At 36.6% G+C, this 13493-nt stretch overlaps 2 protein-coding genes across 4 annotated transcripts in view; one reads left to right on the plus strand and one right to left on the minus strand.

The window, feature by feature from the left end:
• The window catches only part of LOC108025718 (pneumococcal serine-rich repeat protein), a 46094-nt gene that overhangs the window by 22320 nt on the left and 10281 nt on the right, over nucleotides 1–13493 (minus strand). For 2 of the 3 annotated variants that reach the window (XM_050889129.1, XM_044093267.2), the window contains exon 3: nucleotides 6164–6289. The exons of the other annotated variant lie outside the window; for it this stretch is intronic. The gene's annotated coding sequence lies outside the window, so the exon portion shown is untranslated. The remainder of the gene's footprint in view (nucleotides 1–6163; nucleotides 6290–13493) is intronic. 3 annotated transcript variants of the gene reach the window in all.
• LOC108025571 (salivary glue protein Sgs-3-like) lies at nucleotides 991–2302 on the plus strand. Its single transcript, XM_044093115.2, has 2 exons — nucleotides 991–1092; nucleotides 1146–2302. Exons 1-2 carry the CDS (start codon nucleotides 1065–1067, stop codon nucleotides 2012–2014), a joined length of 897 nt encoding a protein of 298 aa, XP_043949050.1. The 5' UTR covers nucleotides 991–1064; the 3' UTR covers nucleotides 2015–2302.

Consider the following 13493-nt stretch of genomic DNA (forward strand, 5'->3'; position numbering starts at 1 on the left):
CATTTGTGTGGAACGGAACTTGTTTTGATATGCATGGCCGCTCGGGCTGTCCAAAAAAACCTGGGCCCCGGGCAAAAGTTGCAGCGTGCCACAGCGGCGGCAGCAACATCGTAGCAGCAAATTGTTTGTTTTCATAATTTTCTTCTTTTTTTTTTCGCCCTTCTGGAAGAGGCGGCCGAGTGGGCGGGGCCGCAACAATGTTGCCGACGCAGCGGCAGCAGCAGCAGCAGCAGTAATTGCCGAGGGTTCATTGTACTTTTTTGGGTCTCTGCGCCACTCGCTTTTCCCCGGCCGCCCACCTCCCTCGTTCATCAGCCTCCTCTGCCCCCCCTGCTTTATCATCTGCGCTTTGTTGTGGCCTTTGTGCGCTCGCATTTCTAGGTCAAAATTTACAATTTCCGATTTTCTTTTATTTGCAGCCCTCGGGAGGAAGAACTTAAAAAAAAAACAGGCACTTTTTGGAATCTCATTTGAATATTAAGTGCCAAATTAATTGTTGAATCTGCTTGGCCCCAAAATGTTTTGTAAACAACTCGTACAAAGTGGATCTCAGGTTGAAGAACTCTAGTTTGAAAAGTAAGTTCCAATTTTGGAAAAAAAAATGCTACAAAAATATAGTATTCATTATTAATATTAATTATAATCAATAAAATCAATAAAAATAAACCTTAATAACTTTGCATGAGCCATCCTTATTGCATCATATGGAATTTCGCCTACAGCTGTTTTGAGATATTACAAGTTCATCGTTTTTAAACCATCTTTTTAAACATGGGGCCTTATAAATAGAAAGTACTCCCCGCACGTGTAGTATCCAAAGCAAATAGCCTAATAAATTTGACACCGACCCCAGCTCGTGTTAATTTCTGGTCTATTTTCAGGAACAGGTTTTTTGAACAGGTCAAAATTATTTTTACCAGGACACTTGTCGCCTTCCCAGGGGATCGGACCATATATAATGGCTGGGAATCGCCATATGGGTTATCAGTTCGGGGCTCATCACCGTCCAGGGAAGAGTTATCCAGGGAAGAGTTATCCAGCTACAGGAACTGCCCAGGACCAACATGAAGATCACCATAGGCTTTTTGATTGGTATGTGAATTTTGGAATTACTATCATACATTTTATTCTATTTTTATTTCTAGCGAGCGTCCTGCTGATCGGCTGTTCGTCTAGCCCATGTGAAGTGGAGTCTCCACCCTGTGACAGTGCACCGCCTCCAACTTGTGGAGGTGTTGGTGTCCCCACAACCAAGAAAGCTGCGACCACTAAGAAGCCGGGCACCACGAAGAATCCTGGTACCACTAAGAAAACCGCTACCACGAAAAAACCTGGTACCACCAAAAAAACTGCTACCACGAAAAAACCTAGTAACACTAAGAAACCCCCTACCACGAAAAAACCTGGTAACACTAAGAAACCCGCTACCACGAAAAAACCTGGTAACACTAAGAAACCAGCTACTACGAAAAAACCTGGTAACACTAAAAAACCCGCTACCACGAAAAAACCTGGTAACACTAAAAAGCCCGCTACCACTAAAAAACCCGCTACCACGAAAAAACCTGGTACCACTAAAAAACCCGCCACTACGAAAAAACCTGGTACCACTAAAAAACCCGCCACTACGAAAAAACCTGGTACCACTAAAAAACCCGGTACCACTAAAAAGCCCGCTACCACTAAAAAACCCGCTACCACGAAAAAACCTGGCACCACTAAAAAACCAGAAACCACCAAAAAACCCGATACCACCAAAAAACCAGAAACCACCAAAAAACCCGCTACTACTCCAGAACCCACCACAACGAAAGCTACAACTCCAGAACCCACCACATCGAAACCCACCACTCCGAAACCGGCCTGTGGTTGCAAGCCATGTGGACCCGGCGGTAAAGCCTGCCAAGGATGCCCACCCCAAGACAGTTTGTGCCAGGAACTGTTGAATGAGATCGAGGATTTGGAACGCAAGATCCGGCAATGCGTCTGCGGAGAGCCCCAGTGGATGTTGTAATACTAAGAAACTGAATTCGACCTCACCGAACCACCAAAACATATCATTTGAATCCACCCCATCCTGCGAAACTGGAACTGAGAACCCGGCTGATTGACTAGGATAATGTACTGATCACCTTATATTATTACTATTTTTTTTGTTATTACTTTTATATTAAAAACCCTTGTTAACTCTTTAAACAGCTATTGTTTTAGTGAAATAGTACCTAAAATATTTTATTTTCATTTTCAAATCATATCTTCAAAAATCATTTATGCCAAAAATTGGTTGTTTTGAAAAAGCGTTCGTTGAAGAATTACTACAAAGGAATAAATGAATGAACGCGAAAAGATAGAGGATGGGAAGAATCTGAAGACGCGTCTTCCTTTTCCCACTGTTTTCGATCAACTTCAACTGGATTCACTTGGACTAGGACAAGAAGAGGTCCTAAACTTGTTTACCCTCACTCCGGTTCTTCTTCTTTACGCACTTCTTCTGGAATTCTTCACATCCCCCTCGAATTCTTCCCATCCCCCTCACAATTCTTCGGCCCTTGTTTTGTCCTTCTGGTGTTTCTTGTTCTTCCTCTTCTTTCGAGGCTACAAAGACGCTGATGAAAGGGCAGGAGCAATGAAGGACGTGCAAAAGGGGGACAAGAGAAAGGCGAAGGGCAGTGCAAAAAATGAAAGAGTTCAAAGTGCATGACGACGCAGAACGGAAATCAAGTCCAAGGAGGAAGAGGAAGTGGAGGCTCGAGGAGGGCGAGACAAACTCTAATTGGAGTTCGGCAAACACACACAAGCACACACGAACGCGGGAAAGAAGCAGAGGAAAACATCGTGGGCGATGTTGACAAGTGGAGAAGGGGAAGGAGCTGAAAAGAGAGAGCTTGCAGAAAACCGGGTGAGCGATGTCGGGACAAAAGCCGAAGAGAGAGCGAGCCCGAGACAAGCACAACAGACCATAAACAGGATGACGAAAGAGAGCGTCAGGCGAAAGGAAAATGCGACGCAAAAAAATAAGGCGCAGGTGCGCTGCCAGGATGTTACTATGTTAGTATAATAACACATCTGTACACACATATGCCTGTGTTTGTGGGCAGCAGTTAGGAAAGAAGCTGAGTAACAGCTAATAAATAATATATTAGCACAAACATTTTTATAATGTAATCAAAATATATATTTAGAAAATAGGGAATCGATTTGAAGGATTTAGAACCGTTTTTACAAGAGTAATAATTTGTATTATGACATTTAATGACTTGAGAACCGCTTGCAACTTAAATACAATGCATCCAAAATATTCTTTAAAAAAATAATAAAATATTTTTCCTATATCCCCCAATTAGGATAATTTTTTATTCTTTTTATGAAATGTAATAACAAATTTGAAAAATATAGATCATCAACTTTTTTAACAATGATATTTTCTAAAATTCTATAAACAGTTGGCAAAGCAAATATACATTTTTTTTTTTACAAAGTAATGAGTTAAATAACATTACTTATAAAGTTAAATGAGAGTTACTTGCCAATTAGACGGAAGAGTATCAGAAAAAGAGGAAGAGGGAGAGCAAAACAAGCTGCAAGTGGAAAAAACCGGAAGACAAATGGCCAAAAGCGACGGCGCGGCAAGCAAAGAGCGAGACAGAGACGCAGAAAGAGAGCGAAAGCGAGCGCAAAGCAGAGAGAAAAACCGGGCTCAAAGGAGAGAAACAAAGGCAGGCGAGCAAACAAGTGAATGAAACCAGGAGAGCCAAAGTAATGTAATGAAAACAACAATAACAGTGCAACAATTTGTTGCCGCAACATGTTGACACAGAGCGGCAGAGAGAGAGAGGGCGAGAAGGAGAGAAAGAGAAAGCTGGGCTGTCCTGGGCTTCCTTTTCGCTCATGACTTACATGACTTTTCCACCCAACTTTCCCACCAGCCCTCTTAACCCTTATACAGTTGCGGTCAAATTAACAGCAGCCAACTTAAAATGTAAAATTAGATTTTTTAAGAGAGTACGCGTTAAAAATTATTAAAAAAAACATTTTAAAGGTATTTTAAAATAAAAAATACAATTTTTTAAGTATTATAAAAAAAATATTTTTTTATTACATTAAAACATGTTTTGTAGACATTTAAATAGTATTAATTAAAAAAATGTATTTTTAAATTATATTAAATGTTAAGATTTTTTTTACCCTACACAATAATTTTTTTAATTATTCGTATTATAATTGCAAACTCGTTGCAGCGCAACAACCCTTCTACGTCATCGCAATTAGAAAGCGCATTATGAAAGCCATCTATTTGCATTTGCCGCCTGGGCCGAGGGCTAATTAGCTGGTTTCGGGACAAGCGGTAAGGTTAAGGAGAGGGCCAAGAAGCTGCAATATGCAACTTGGGAACCGCACGTGTTTGTGGGTGAAAGCTCAAATGTGGTCAAAAGGCAATTAGGGACGTTGCAAGTTGAAATGAGCTCATGTGCGGATAACAACATTCTTGTGGCAATGTTAAAGCGTACTCAAGAGCAGCTTTGTCGAAACAGTGCCGAGATATAACCGTTTCATAACCGATTCCGAACCGTTTTTCGACTTCTATGTTATCCCCGATTTAAAGCAGATTGTTTCGAAACGATAACTTTATTCTATATATTAGTAATCAAAATTAAAATCAAATTTAAATAATTTATATCCGTTTCATAACCGATTCCGAACCGTTTTTCAAGACAACCCTTTCAACACGTTTTTTACTTGTATGTTATCACCAATTTAAAACTGATTGTTTATAAACTATAACCTCTTTGTCTATCTATTAGTAATCAAAATTAAAGTCGAATTAAATAATTTACAACCGTTTCATAACCGATTCCGAACCGTTTCTAAATATTCTAGCTATACCTGCTTTAAAAGTGATTTTTTCTGATTTATAATTTGAAAACGAGTGTATCTTCTATTAACAACTAAACTTTTTAAAATATTTTTAGTTAGCCTAAGCCATTTTATTAATAAAAATGAGCATAAGGCGTTATTAAATAAGTTTTTATTAATACAAATTACCCTAGAACACGCTTACCCATTTTTAGGTATTCCAAAATACCCTTTCTATCAATTGGCAAGTGAAATGCCTTCTCTTTCAAGGTAATTTAATTAAAATTTCAAAAATGTTTGCATTTTTTTGATTATCAGTCAAAGTGCCAGCGCAACTGAAGTTCAGCTTTTCAATTCCCGCACTCACGTCAATCCCCCTTTCAGCCGTCAATCCCTTCGTATAAGCCCACATAACAACTGACTGACTCAAAAAAAAGCATAAAAAAAGAATGAAGAAAAGAGCGCACAAAAACAATTCAGTTGGCAACAAATCACACAAAAAATGCGTGCCAAAAAGCGTTGGACTGAAAAAAGTAAATAAAGTGAGCGGCTGCATAACGTGGCGTATGAGTAATGCAACCCTTCCTCTCTCTTTTTCGCCCTTTCGCTTCAGCAGAGCCCGTGTGTGCGGGCTAAAACCCAACAAATGCAGGCGAAACAAGTGCCGGGTTACGTTGCAAGTGTTTAAACTTCTGGCATTCCGGAGAATTTCAATTAATAAACAAAAAAGGAGAGTAAATAGTGAACTTAGGTGGCAGAAAGGTAACCCCAAAGCTTACGAAATACCCTAAGATTCGAAGAAGCGTAGGCAAGCGTTGCCGGACCGATGGAAAACGATTGTGTGACTGTACATGTATTATAACTATATTTTATAACAATATTTTAAAATCACTTTTAAAAATATATTACAGACACATTTTGTAATTATAAATACTTGAGACTTGAGTAAAAAAAAACACTGCGGAATTCTATGTTAATCTTATCATAAGTAAATCTTTATTCATTCAACATATTCTTCTTTGAATTTATAGCATACTAAAAATGATTATAATTTAATAAACAATACTCAAGCCCTATAAAACGTTTTACAATCTAACAAACTATTTTAAAATTTTACAATTTGTTTAAACATAAATTTTTCATAAGTTTTTCTAATAGAGTACTTAAAAAACTCACTTTAAAAGTTCAGAATAATCTTTTCAGATTTTAATGAGCAACCTTCTACTTTATTAGATCGTAATAATTTTTTTCAACAAAATTAAAAGAAAGATTCTCAAAAAAACCTAGAGAATCTGAAAAATCAACCTACCCGGATAAAACTGAAATCGAAATGGTGAAAAACGAAAATATAGCGGACTTGCGAGAAGAGTCGTCTTCAAGTTGGTTGTTCTTCTGCTTCCTCTTCTTCTTGCTCTTCTGCTTCCTCTTCCGACAGCTGAAATGGGGAACAGAGACGGAGAACGGGTAAGTGCACATGAAATATTCACAAGAGTAAACAAACACAAAAAACAGGAGTAACCAAACACTTTTGATAACCCCTGGAGGCGACAGCTGGTTTCAAGACTTAACCCCGCCTTTGCACAGGCCAAAACGAAAAAAAAATGCAAACGGGAAATGAAATTTAAATTGCAGAAGCCCCAAAAAGAGCTGAAACCCTGCAAATCCTGCCCGAAAAAAGTTTTGAAGGCGACAAAAGGCAGGGAGCAGGGCGTCAAAGGGTTAAACATCAATCAGGAGTGAGAGCTACGTAATCACGGCCATCAATCAAGAGAAAAGCGAAATTTCTGACAGATGGCTCGATTTAATCTTAAAGATACTGCAAATAAGATAAGATATCGTGAGATACTACCGGTAAATACAATAAAACAAGGTCAATATAATTTATAAATATAATATTACAGGTAAAAATGAAGGTCAAGATTATAATTTTGTAAACAGAACAAAAAGAAGGAAGAACGCTATAGTCGAGTGCCTCGACTGTCAGATACCCATTACTCAGCTTAAGGGAGCAAAATGAAAATGGAGATATACAAGCAGCAAAGGAAAATTGTAAAGCGCCACCTGCCGGTTTTATCAGGTTTTCTGAAATTTCGATTTTAGTAAAAATACTAATTTTTGAGCGGTTTTTCTTTCATAGTTTAACCAAATCAAGGCGTAGAAAAGACTCTGCTAACGATCCCCATCACTCAAAGAAATATTTAATTTTTGAAAATTTTTTTTCATTTTTTGTAAGGGGGTGCATCAGGATTTTTTGAAATTCCGATTTTGGCGAAAAATGCTCCTATTTTAGTGGTTTTTTTTATCGTAGCTTAGCCAAATCAAGGCGTAGAGCGAAAAGACCGACTGTTTTGAGCAGCTGGTGACCCCTGCTAACGATCCCCATCACTTAAAGAAATATTTAATTTTTGAAGATTTTTTTCATTTTTTGTAAGGGGGTGCATCAGGATTTTTTGGGATTCAGATTTTGGCCAAAAATGCCCCTTTTTTAGTGGTTTTTTGATCGTAGTTTACCCAAATCAAGGCGTAGAGCGAAAAGACCGACTGTTTTGAGCAGCTGGGGAGCTCTGCTAACGATCCCCACCATTTAAAGAAATATTTAATTTTTGAATTTTTTTTTCATATATATCTTTTTCAACATTAAACATTCAACATAAAATATCCAACTAACGACTTAAAACATGTTAAATGTTTGTTGTTGAAAAAAACCCTTAAATTATGCAATTATTCAGTAATATTTACATGCAAAATTCAACAGTTTATATTCAACACGTAACATTCAACAAAAGACATACAACTAGCAACGTAAGACATGTTTAATGTTTGATATCGTGAAAAAAACCTTACACTATAAAATTATACAATATTATTTACATTTTACAATGGCCACGTCATCGAAAATGTCAATTACAAATTAATTTCTTCGGTGGGAGTTTATAATTCCCAATCAGTTCTAGCTCAAAAATGCATGACCTGTGGGCTATGGTCACTCCAAAATCGAGTTGACCGGAAGTTCCGGCGAGTGTTTGTGTGTGTGTGTTGGTGCCCTTGGACAGATGAATGGACAATATGGAGGTGGCACTGGACTCCAGGATGCAGTGCATCGTGATCCTGTCCAGGTACGAACCTTATTCAGGTGTTAATTAAATATTTATAGTCGCCATTAAAGGTGAACTTAAGCAACTTTCAATGTGCAACATGTAACATTGAACATGTAACATTCAACATTGCATCCAACATTGCATTCAACATTAAACATCCAACTTACAACTTCAGACATGTTGAATGTTTATGTTTTATAAATGACCTAAGCAAGTTATTGCTTATAAATTTTACAATTGGCCACGTCATTGATAATGCTAATAACAAATTTATCTCTTCTTCTAGTTCCAGCTAGAAATGGATGGTATGGTCACTCGAAAAACAGTTGACCGGAAGTTCCAGCGAAGGATTGTGTGCTTTTGGACAAATCACTGGATAAATATGGATGGATATGGAGCTTTCGCAATGATTATGGATATATATACGGAGGTGTCATCGTTCAAGACTCCACAACATCGAGAACTTATTCAGGTAGCATATTAGTATTTTTAGTTACCATTTAAGCATTTATACGGACGGACGGACAAACGGACATGGCTAGTTCGACTCGGCTTGTGATCCTGATCAAGAATAAATATACTTTAGGGGTTGGAAACGCTTTCTTCTGCCTGTTACATACTTTCTGACGAATTTTCGAGTTCTGTCAATTCAAAAATTATTATCGATTAAGAAATAATGATATTTAGATAATTTAAATTCGACAACTAATAAAAAAAAATAATTATTATCAAATTTCAAAACCAAAGACAAACAGTATTATCGATTAGTTGCATAATTCAGATAGCGAAGATTCCTTCAATTTGCGACAAAATGTGATTTGCTTTAAAATAAATAAGCACCATTTATCAACCTAAGTAGTGTTATTTCTGCCCGGATTATTCACAGGCAAACGCTTCAAATTGTTCCTACAATGCGACTTCAATTGAATGCAATGAATATCGCATGAACTTGACAGGTCAACTTATTCGCCCTCCCTCGCCCCCCCTGCAAATGTTGCCCATCTCGCTCTAGTGCTGTAGTAAATACAGACAGATGCATATATGTGACTGCAGTTTTTGAGACTATATATAGCCGCTTGATTGACGGACTGACTGACTGATTGCCCGGCCACTAAGCCCTGACTCTGACTCTCCCGACTTTGATTATATGGGCTTGCCCCATCATCAATGTCTGATTGTTGTTGCTCACGTGTTGTTGTTTCGGGGCTATGCGGGCCTAAGGCACAGTGGGTGGGGTTACAAAAAAAATGTATTTAAATAAATAAAAATTTTATTTATCTAAGAAACTTTCTTCAATACAATATTTCTTTTAGTACAATAAATACGGTTTGACTTAGAAATATAAATAATTTGTAGGTGCGTACTAATAAACAAATTATAAAAACAACAATATTATATATATATCAGAAATTTTTTTTTGGGCGACCAAATAAATTGACAGTCAAAACCGGAAAATCGGAAATAATTTGTAGGTGCCTACCAGTAAACAAGTAATAAAAACTAGAAAAAATATACATAATATATATATAATTTAAAGGAGCTCTTTTTTTGGAGGTGATATATATTGAAATTTGTTGAACTTAGAAATCTATAGTCAAAAAACCAAATTCGTGAATAACTTCCCGGATGTCTTCTAATGAGCACTTCACCAAGAAAACTTTTTGTTTGGAAAATAAAATTATTTTAATAAATTTTTTTTAATTTTGTTTCTGACATATAAATATTTTTTGATTATAATAAATTGTATTTGCCCCACTATTTCATTGTTGTTGCCCTTACCATTTACATTGCACACATGCACATTGTCGAATGCAATCGGTTTGCGGTTGTGAGCGTGTTTGGACATGATTGTTGCATATGGGGAGATGGAAGAAAGAGAGGGAGAGAGAATCACAGAGAATCGGAGAGCAATAGTGAGAAACGGAGAATCGTAGAGGCAACCAAATGCAACTTTATGCCACTTTTCATGCATAATTTTCGTCTCGTTTTGTGCATTTAAATCCCCTTAATTCACCAGCGCCCCTGCCGCCCGTCACCACCCCCTTCGTTCCACAATTTTTTTTTTTTTGCAACGCCCATGCATGTGTACAATGCCACCACCCCCCTTTTATTTGAGTACGACTTTTAACATTGAAAACGAACGTTGACATAAATGCAATCAGCACGCGCTGAAAGGCGAACGAGAGATAGAAAATGGAGAAGAGCAAGAGATAGAGAAATAGAGAATCGGTGGGAGGGGAGAGGGGAAGCAGGGGGAGGGGGGAAAATGCAACAACTTGGCTCGATTTCATTTTCATTTTTCGGTTTTACACGTCAGTGTCAGTTTATTCATATATCACAATAATTATCGAAAAGTTATCGAAAACATATCGAATAGTTATCGCCTTATACGAATGCTATTTTATAAGTAACTGTGTCAACAAAAACAATGATACAAACTAAATTTGATTAGTTACTAGACGACTTACAATGGAAATCAGTGGTCAGCGCGCTATACAATGGCATTTTATCTGTTCGTGACAGCCTATCGATACGTTCCACACTGATTGTGTGGCGGCAGAGACCGAGCCAAGCTACAGCTCTCCATCGCCTTGCCCGCCTAATAGATACCCTATTTTTCTTTTAAGTTCTACATCTATTCCCTCATCTATAAATTTTAGAGGGTCTTAAACCTCGCCAGTTTAAGGGCACATTAAGAATCCGTAATTAGTCGCGATTCCCTGCTCTGCTTGCGATATCAAGTTCTGATTATCGATAATTACAATGTAAATAAAATAGGGGCTTGGTACGGCAAGACGAGGCAAGGCGGAAAGATGAGATGGAGCGGTCTTAACTTAATTAAATTCCGGGTAAAAATAGCAAAAGTCGCAAGAGGAAAACATCAAGAGCTGATACAGTTTTCATGCTGCTCTTCATCTCTTTTTTTTTTACTTTTTTTTGTTGTCTTCTTGAAACCTCTTATTCTGGTTCTGCTGCTGTTGCTATTTTTCTCGTAGTTTGCATGCATAAATCAATCAAGCTGAGTGTTTGCACATATATGTATGGCAGAAAAAAATGAGAAATAAAAAACATGAAACCTCCTCTTTTATACAACCTCGCAGTTTTCCCCTGCTTGCACTCTAACCCGAATGACAAAAGCGTTCAAGTGTAAAATGCAGCGCCCACTTTTTGGTTAGCCAAGTGAACCGACTTCTGATGTCGATAACGATGGGTTCTGATGAGGCTGTCACATGGGCAAAAAAGCGCCGTCATTGCTGGTAAGATCTATATTTTCCAATGATTCTAGCTGGGCATACTTAGAACATCGAAGTGCACGCGATTACCAAGTTTCATATCAATTGGTGAGCTTTTTGTCAAAATTATAAAAAATAGAGAGATGTTAATTATAAGACCCTTACATAATTATTCGCAAATATGTTTTTCATTATCTAAGGGATACAAACTAAAAATGTATCTTAAAGATAATAAATTGAAAATTATATTAACTTTTTAGGATAACAAGTATTTTTATTTACATTTTTTTTGCTGAGTGATAGATCTCCCTTTCCAGGTCCTAAGCCCCTTTTGTTATTTTGCCCTGTTTTTTTTTTTACATGCATGCTTTTTTTTTTAGCATGACGTGAGCAAACACTTTTCCCTCTCTTTAAGTTGTTCTTGTTGTTTTGTTTTTATCAACAAAGTATCTTCGTTTTTTCCCCCATTTTCCCTGCAAGGCAAGCATGTGTGTGTCTGTGTGTGTAATCAGAGTGCCGCACTCTAATTAGCAGCAAACAAATTTCCAAAGTGGCGAAACCTTCAAGAGGGGGTGGAAAAGAGGGTTAATTGGGGATGAGGGGGTTGCACTTTGTGCTGTTTTGAACTTTTCACTTTCAAAATGCTGTCTCGGCTGCTGCTTCTTCTTCGCAGGCACATGATATGTCAGTGTAAGCCAGAAGTCTATTGGCTATATGGTTAATGGTAGGTAAGAAAATATGCAAAAAGTTAGCTATGAGTAGGAAGATACAAAGATAGGTTACTTTCTAATTAAATAAATTAGTAAACCATCAATAATCTACCAATCTAATGAAAGATATTGATCTTTACTTGTTATAAAGGAAGGATTTAGTACAGATAAGGTACAGATAGCAAAATGTATCGAACAAAAATGACCAATAAACAACAAAAACTGAAAATGTATCTTAAAGATTAAAGATAGATTACTATCTATAGATAACGTATAGATATTTCTTATGCTTTACACAATTTTTAATGATACGATAAATTAGAAATATTAATTATAAATACAAAAACAAATAAATAGTAGAATATTATCTTACAGATTGCATCCCAATCTTCACATAAGACAGTATGAACTGTATCTGCCAAGTCACTTTGGGTTTTTCCAATCAGAATGCACTGGGCTTAGCTTCAGCTGATCCACTCACACACCCACACACCCACCCACTGATGCCAGAATGCAAATACACACAAACAAAACAAAAGCAAAGACAAGAAACAAAATGCAAACACTTATCAGGCGAAAAAAGAGAGATAAAGATAAAGGGAATGAGAGAGAGGGCGAGAGATTGAGAGCTCAATGAGAATGAGGGCGTATTTTTCCTTCTACTTCAGCTTCTTCGTCGTCTGCCTTTCTAGCCTCTTCTTCCTTTTGGTTTTTTTATTTTAATTTTTTACTGCACATTTTTTATTTTTTTCTCTTAAGACGGAAGCATAATCAGCAAATGTGTCGTAGAGGCTGATGTTGTTGTTCTTGTTGATAAGACGGAAAGTACTGGAGGGGAGGGGGTGGGGATTAAGGGCGAAGTAGGGGAAAAAAGACCCCACTTTTCCCCATTTCCTTGCCTTTTTTTTTGCTTGTCTTTCCTTTCAGACTTTCAGGGCCAAAAGAGAAAATAAAAAAGGAGCCGAAAAACAGGAGCTGCAACTGAAGAAGAACAAGAGAAATATAGTGATAAGGTTGCAAAGTGGGATCAAAGTTAAGATACCCCTTATTAAAAAATATAAAAACTATAAAAATAAACAGAAAAACAGGAACTGTGATTTAAGAAGAAGAATTATAAGAACAAATTGGAAAGATACCTCTTATTAAAACTAAAAAAATTAAAAAAAAATAAACAGAAAAACAGGAGCTGTGACTAAAGAGGTAGATAAGATATATAATAATAAGATGATAATGTAGGATAAAAAAAATGCATTTACAAAACTAAAAAACTAAAAAAATATGCGTCCAAAAATTTAGCATTTAAGAACGAATACCCCTATAAAAAAAATTAAAATTATGGTTTAAATGCTTATTTTTAGTTAAATAATATCAATATCGTAGGGTCATAAAAAGGCTATCTCAGTTTGTTTAAAATGTTCTATTTTATTTTTATAAAACCAAAAATTAAATAATAAAAAATGTAATAAATTATTAAACATTGAAAGATAACATAACTTAAATATTATAATTCTAAATTAATGTTTTAAATCGTTAGGAATTCAAACAATTCTGATTAAGAAACTTAAAAACTATTTCTTCTTAAGAGCTCCACAATAATA

The sequence above is a fragment of the Drosophila biarmipes genome, chromosome X (assembly GCF_025231255.1).
Source record: "Drosophila biarmipes strain raj3 chromosome X, RU_DBia_V1.1, whole genome shotgun sequence".
NCBI lineage: Eukaryota > Metazoa > Arthropoda > Insecta > Diptera > Drosophilidae > Drosophila > Drosophila biarmipes.

What these genes read in the sequence shown, in the direction of transcription:
- LOC108025571 (XM_044093115.2), top strand. Translation starts at nt 1,065, where the DNA reads ATGAAGATCACCATAGGCTTTTTGATTG. An exon ending in CACCATAGGCTTTTTGATTG is followed by an intron (nt 1,093 to 1,145) that starts GTATGTGAATTT and finishes TTTTATTTCTAG; the next exon opens with CGAGCGTCCTGCTGATCGGC.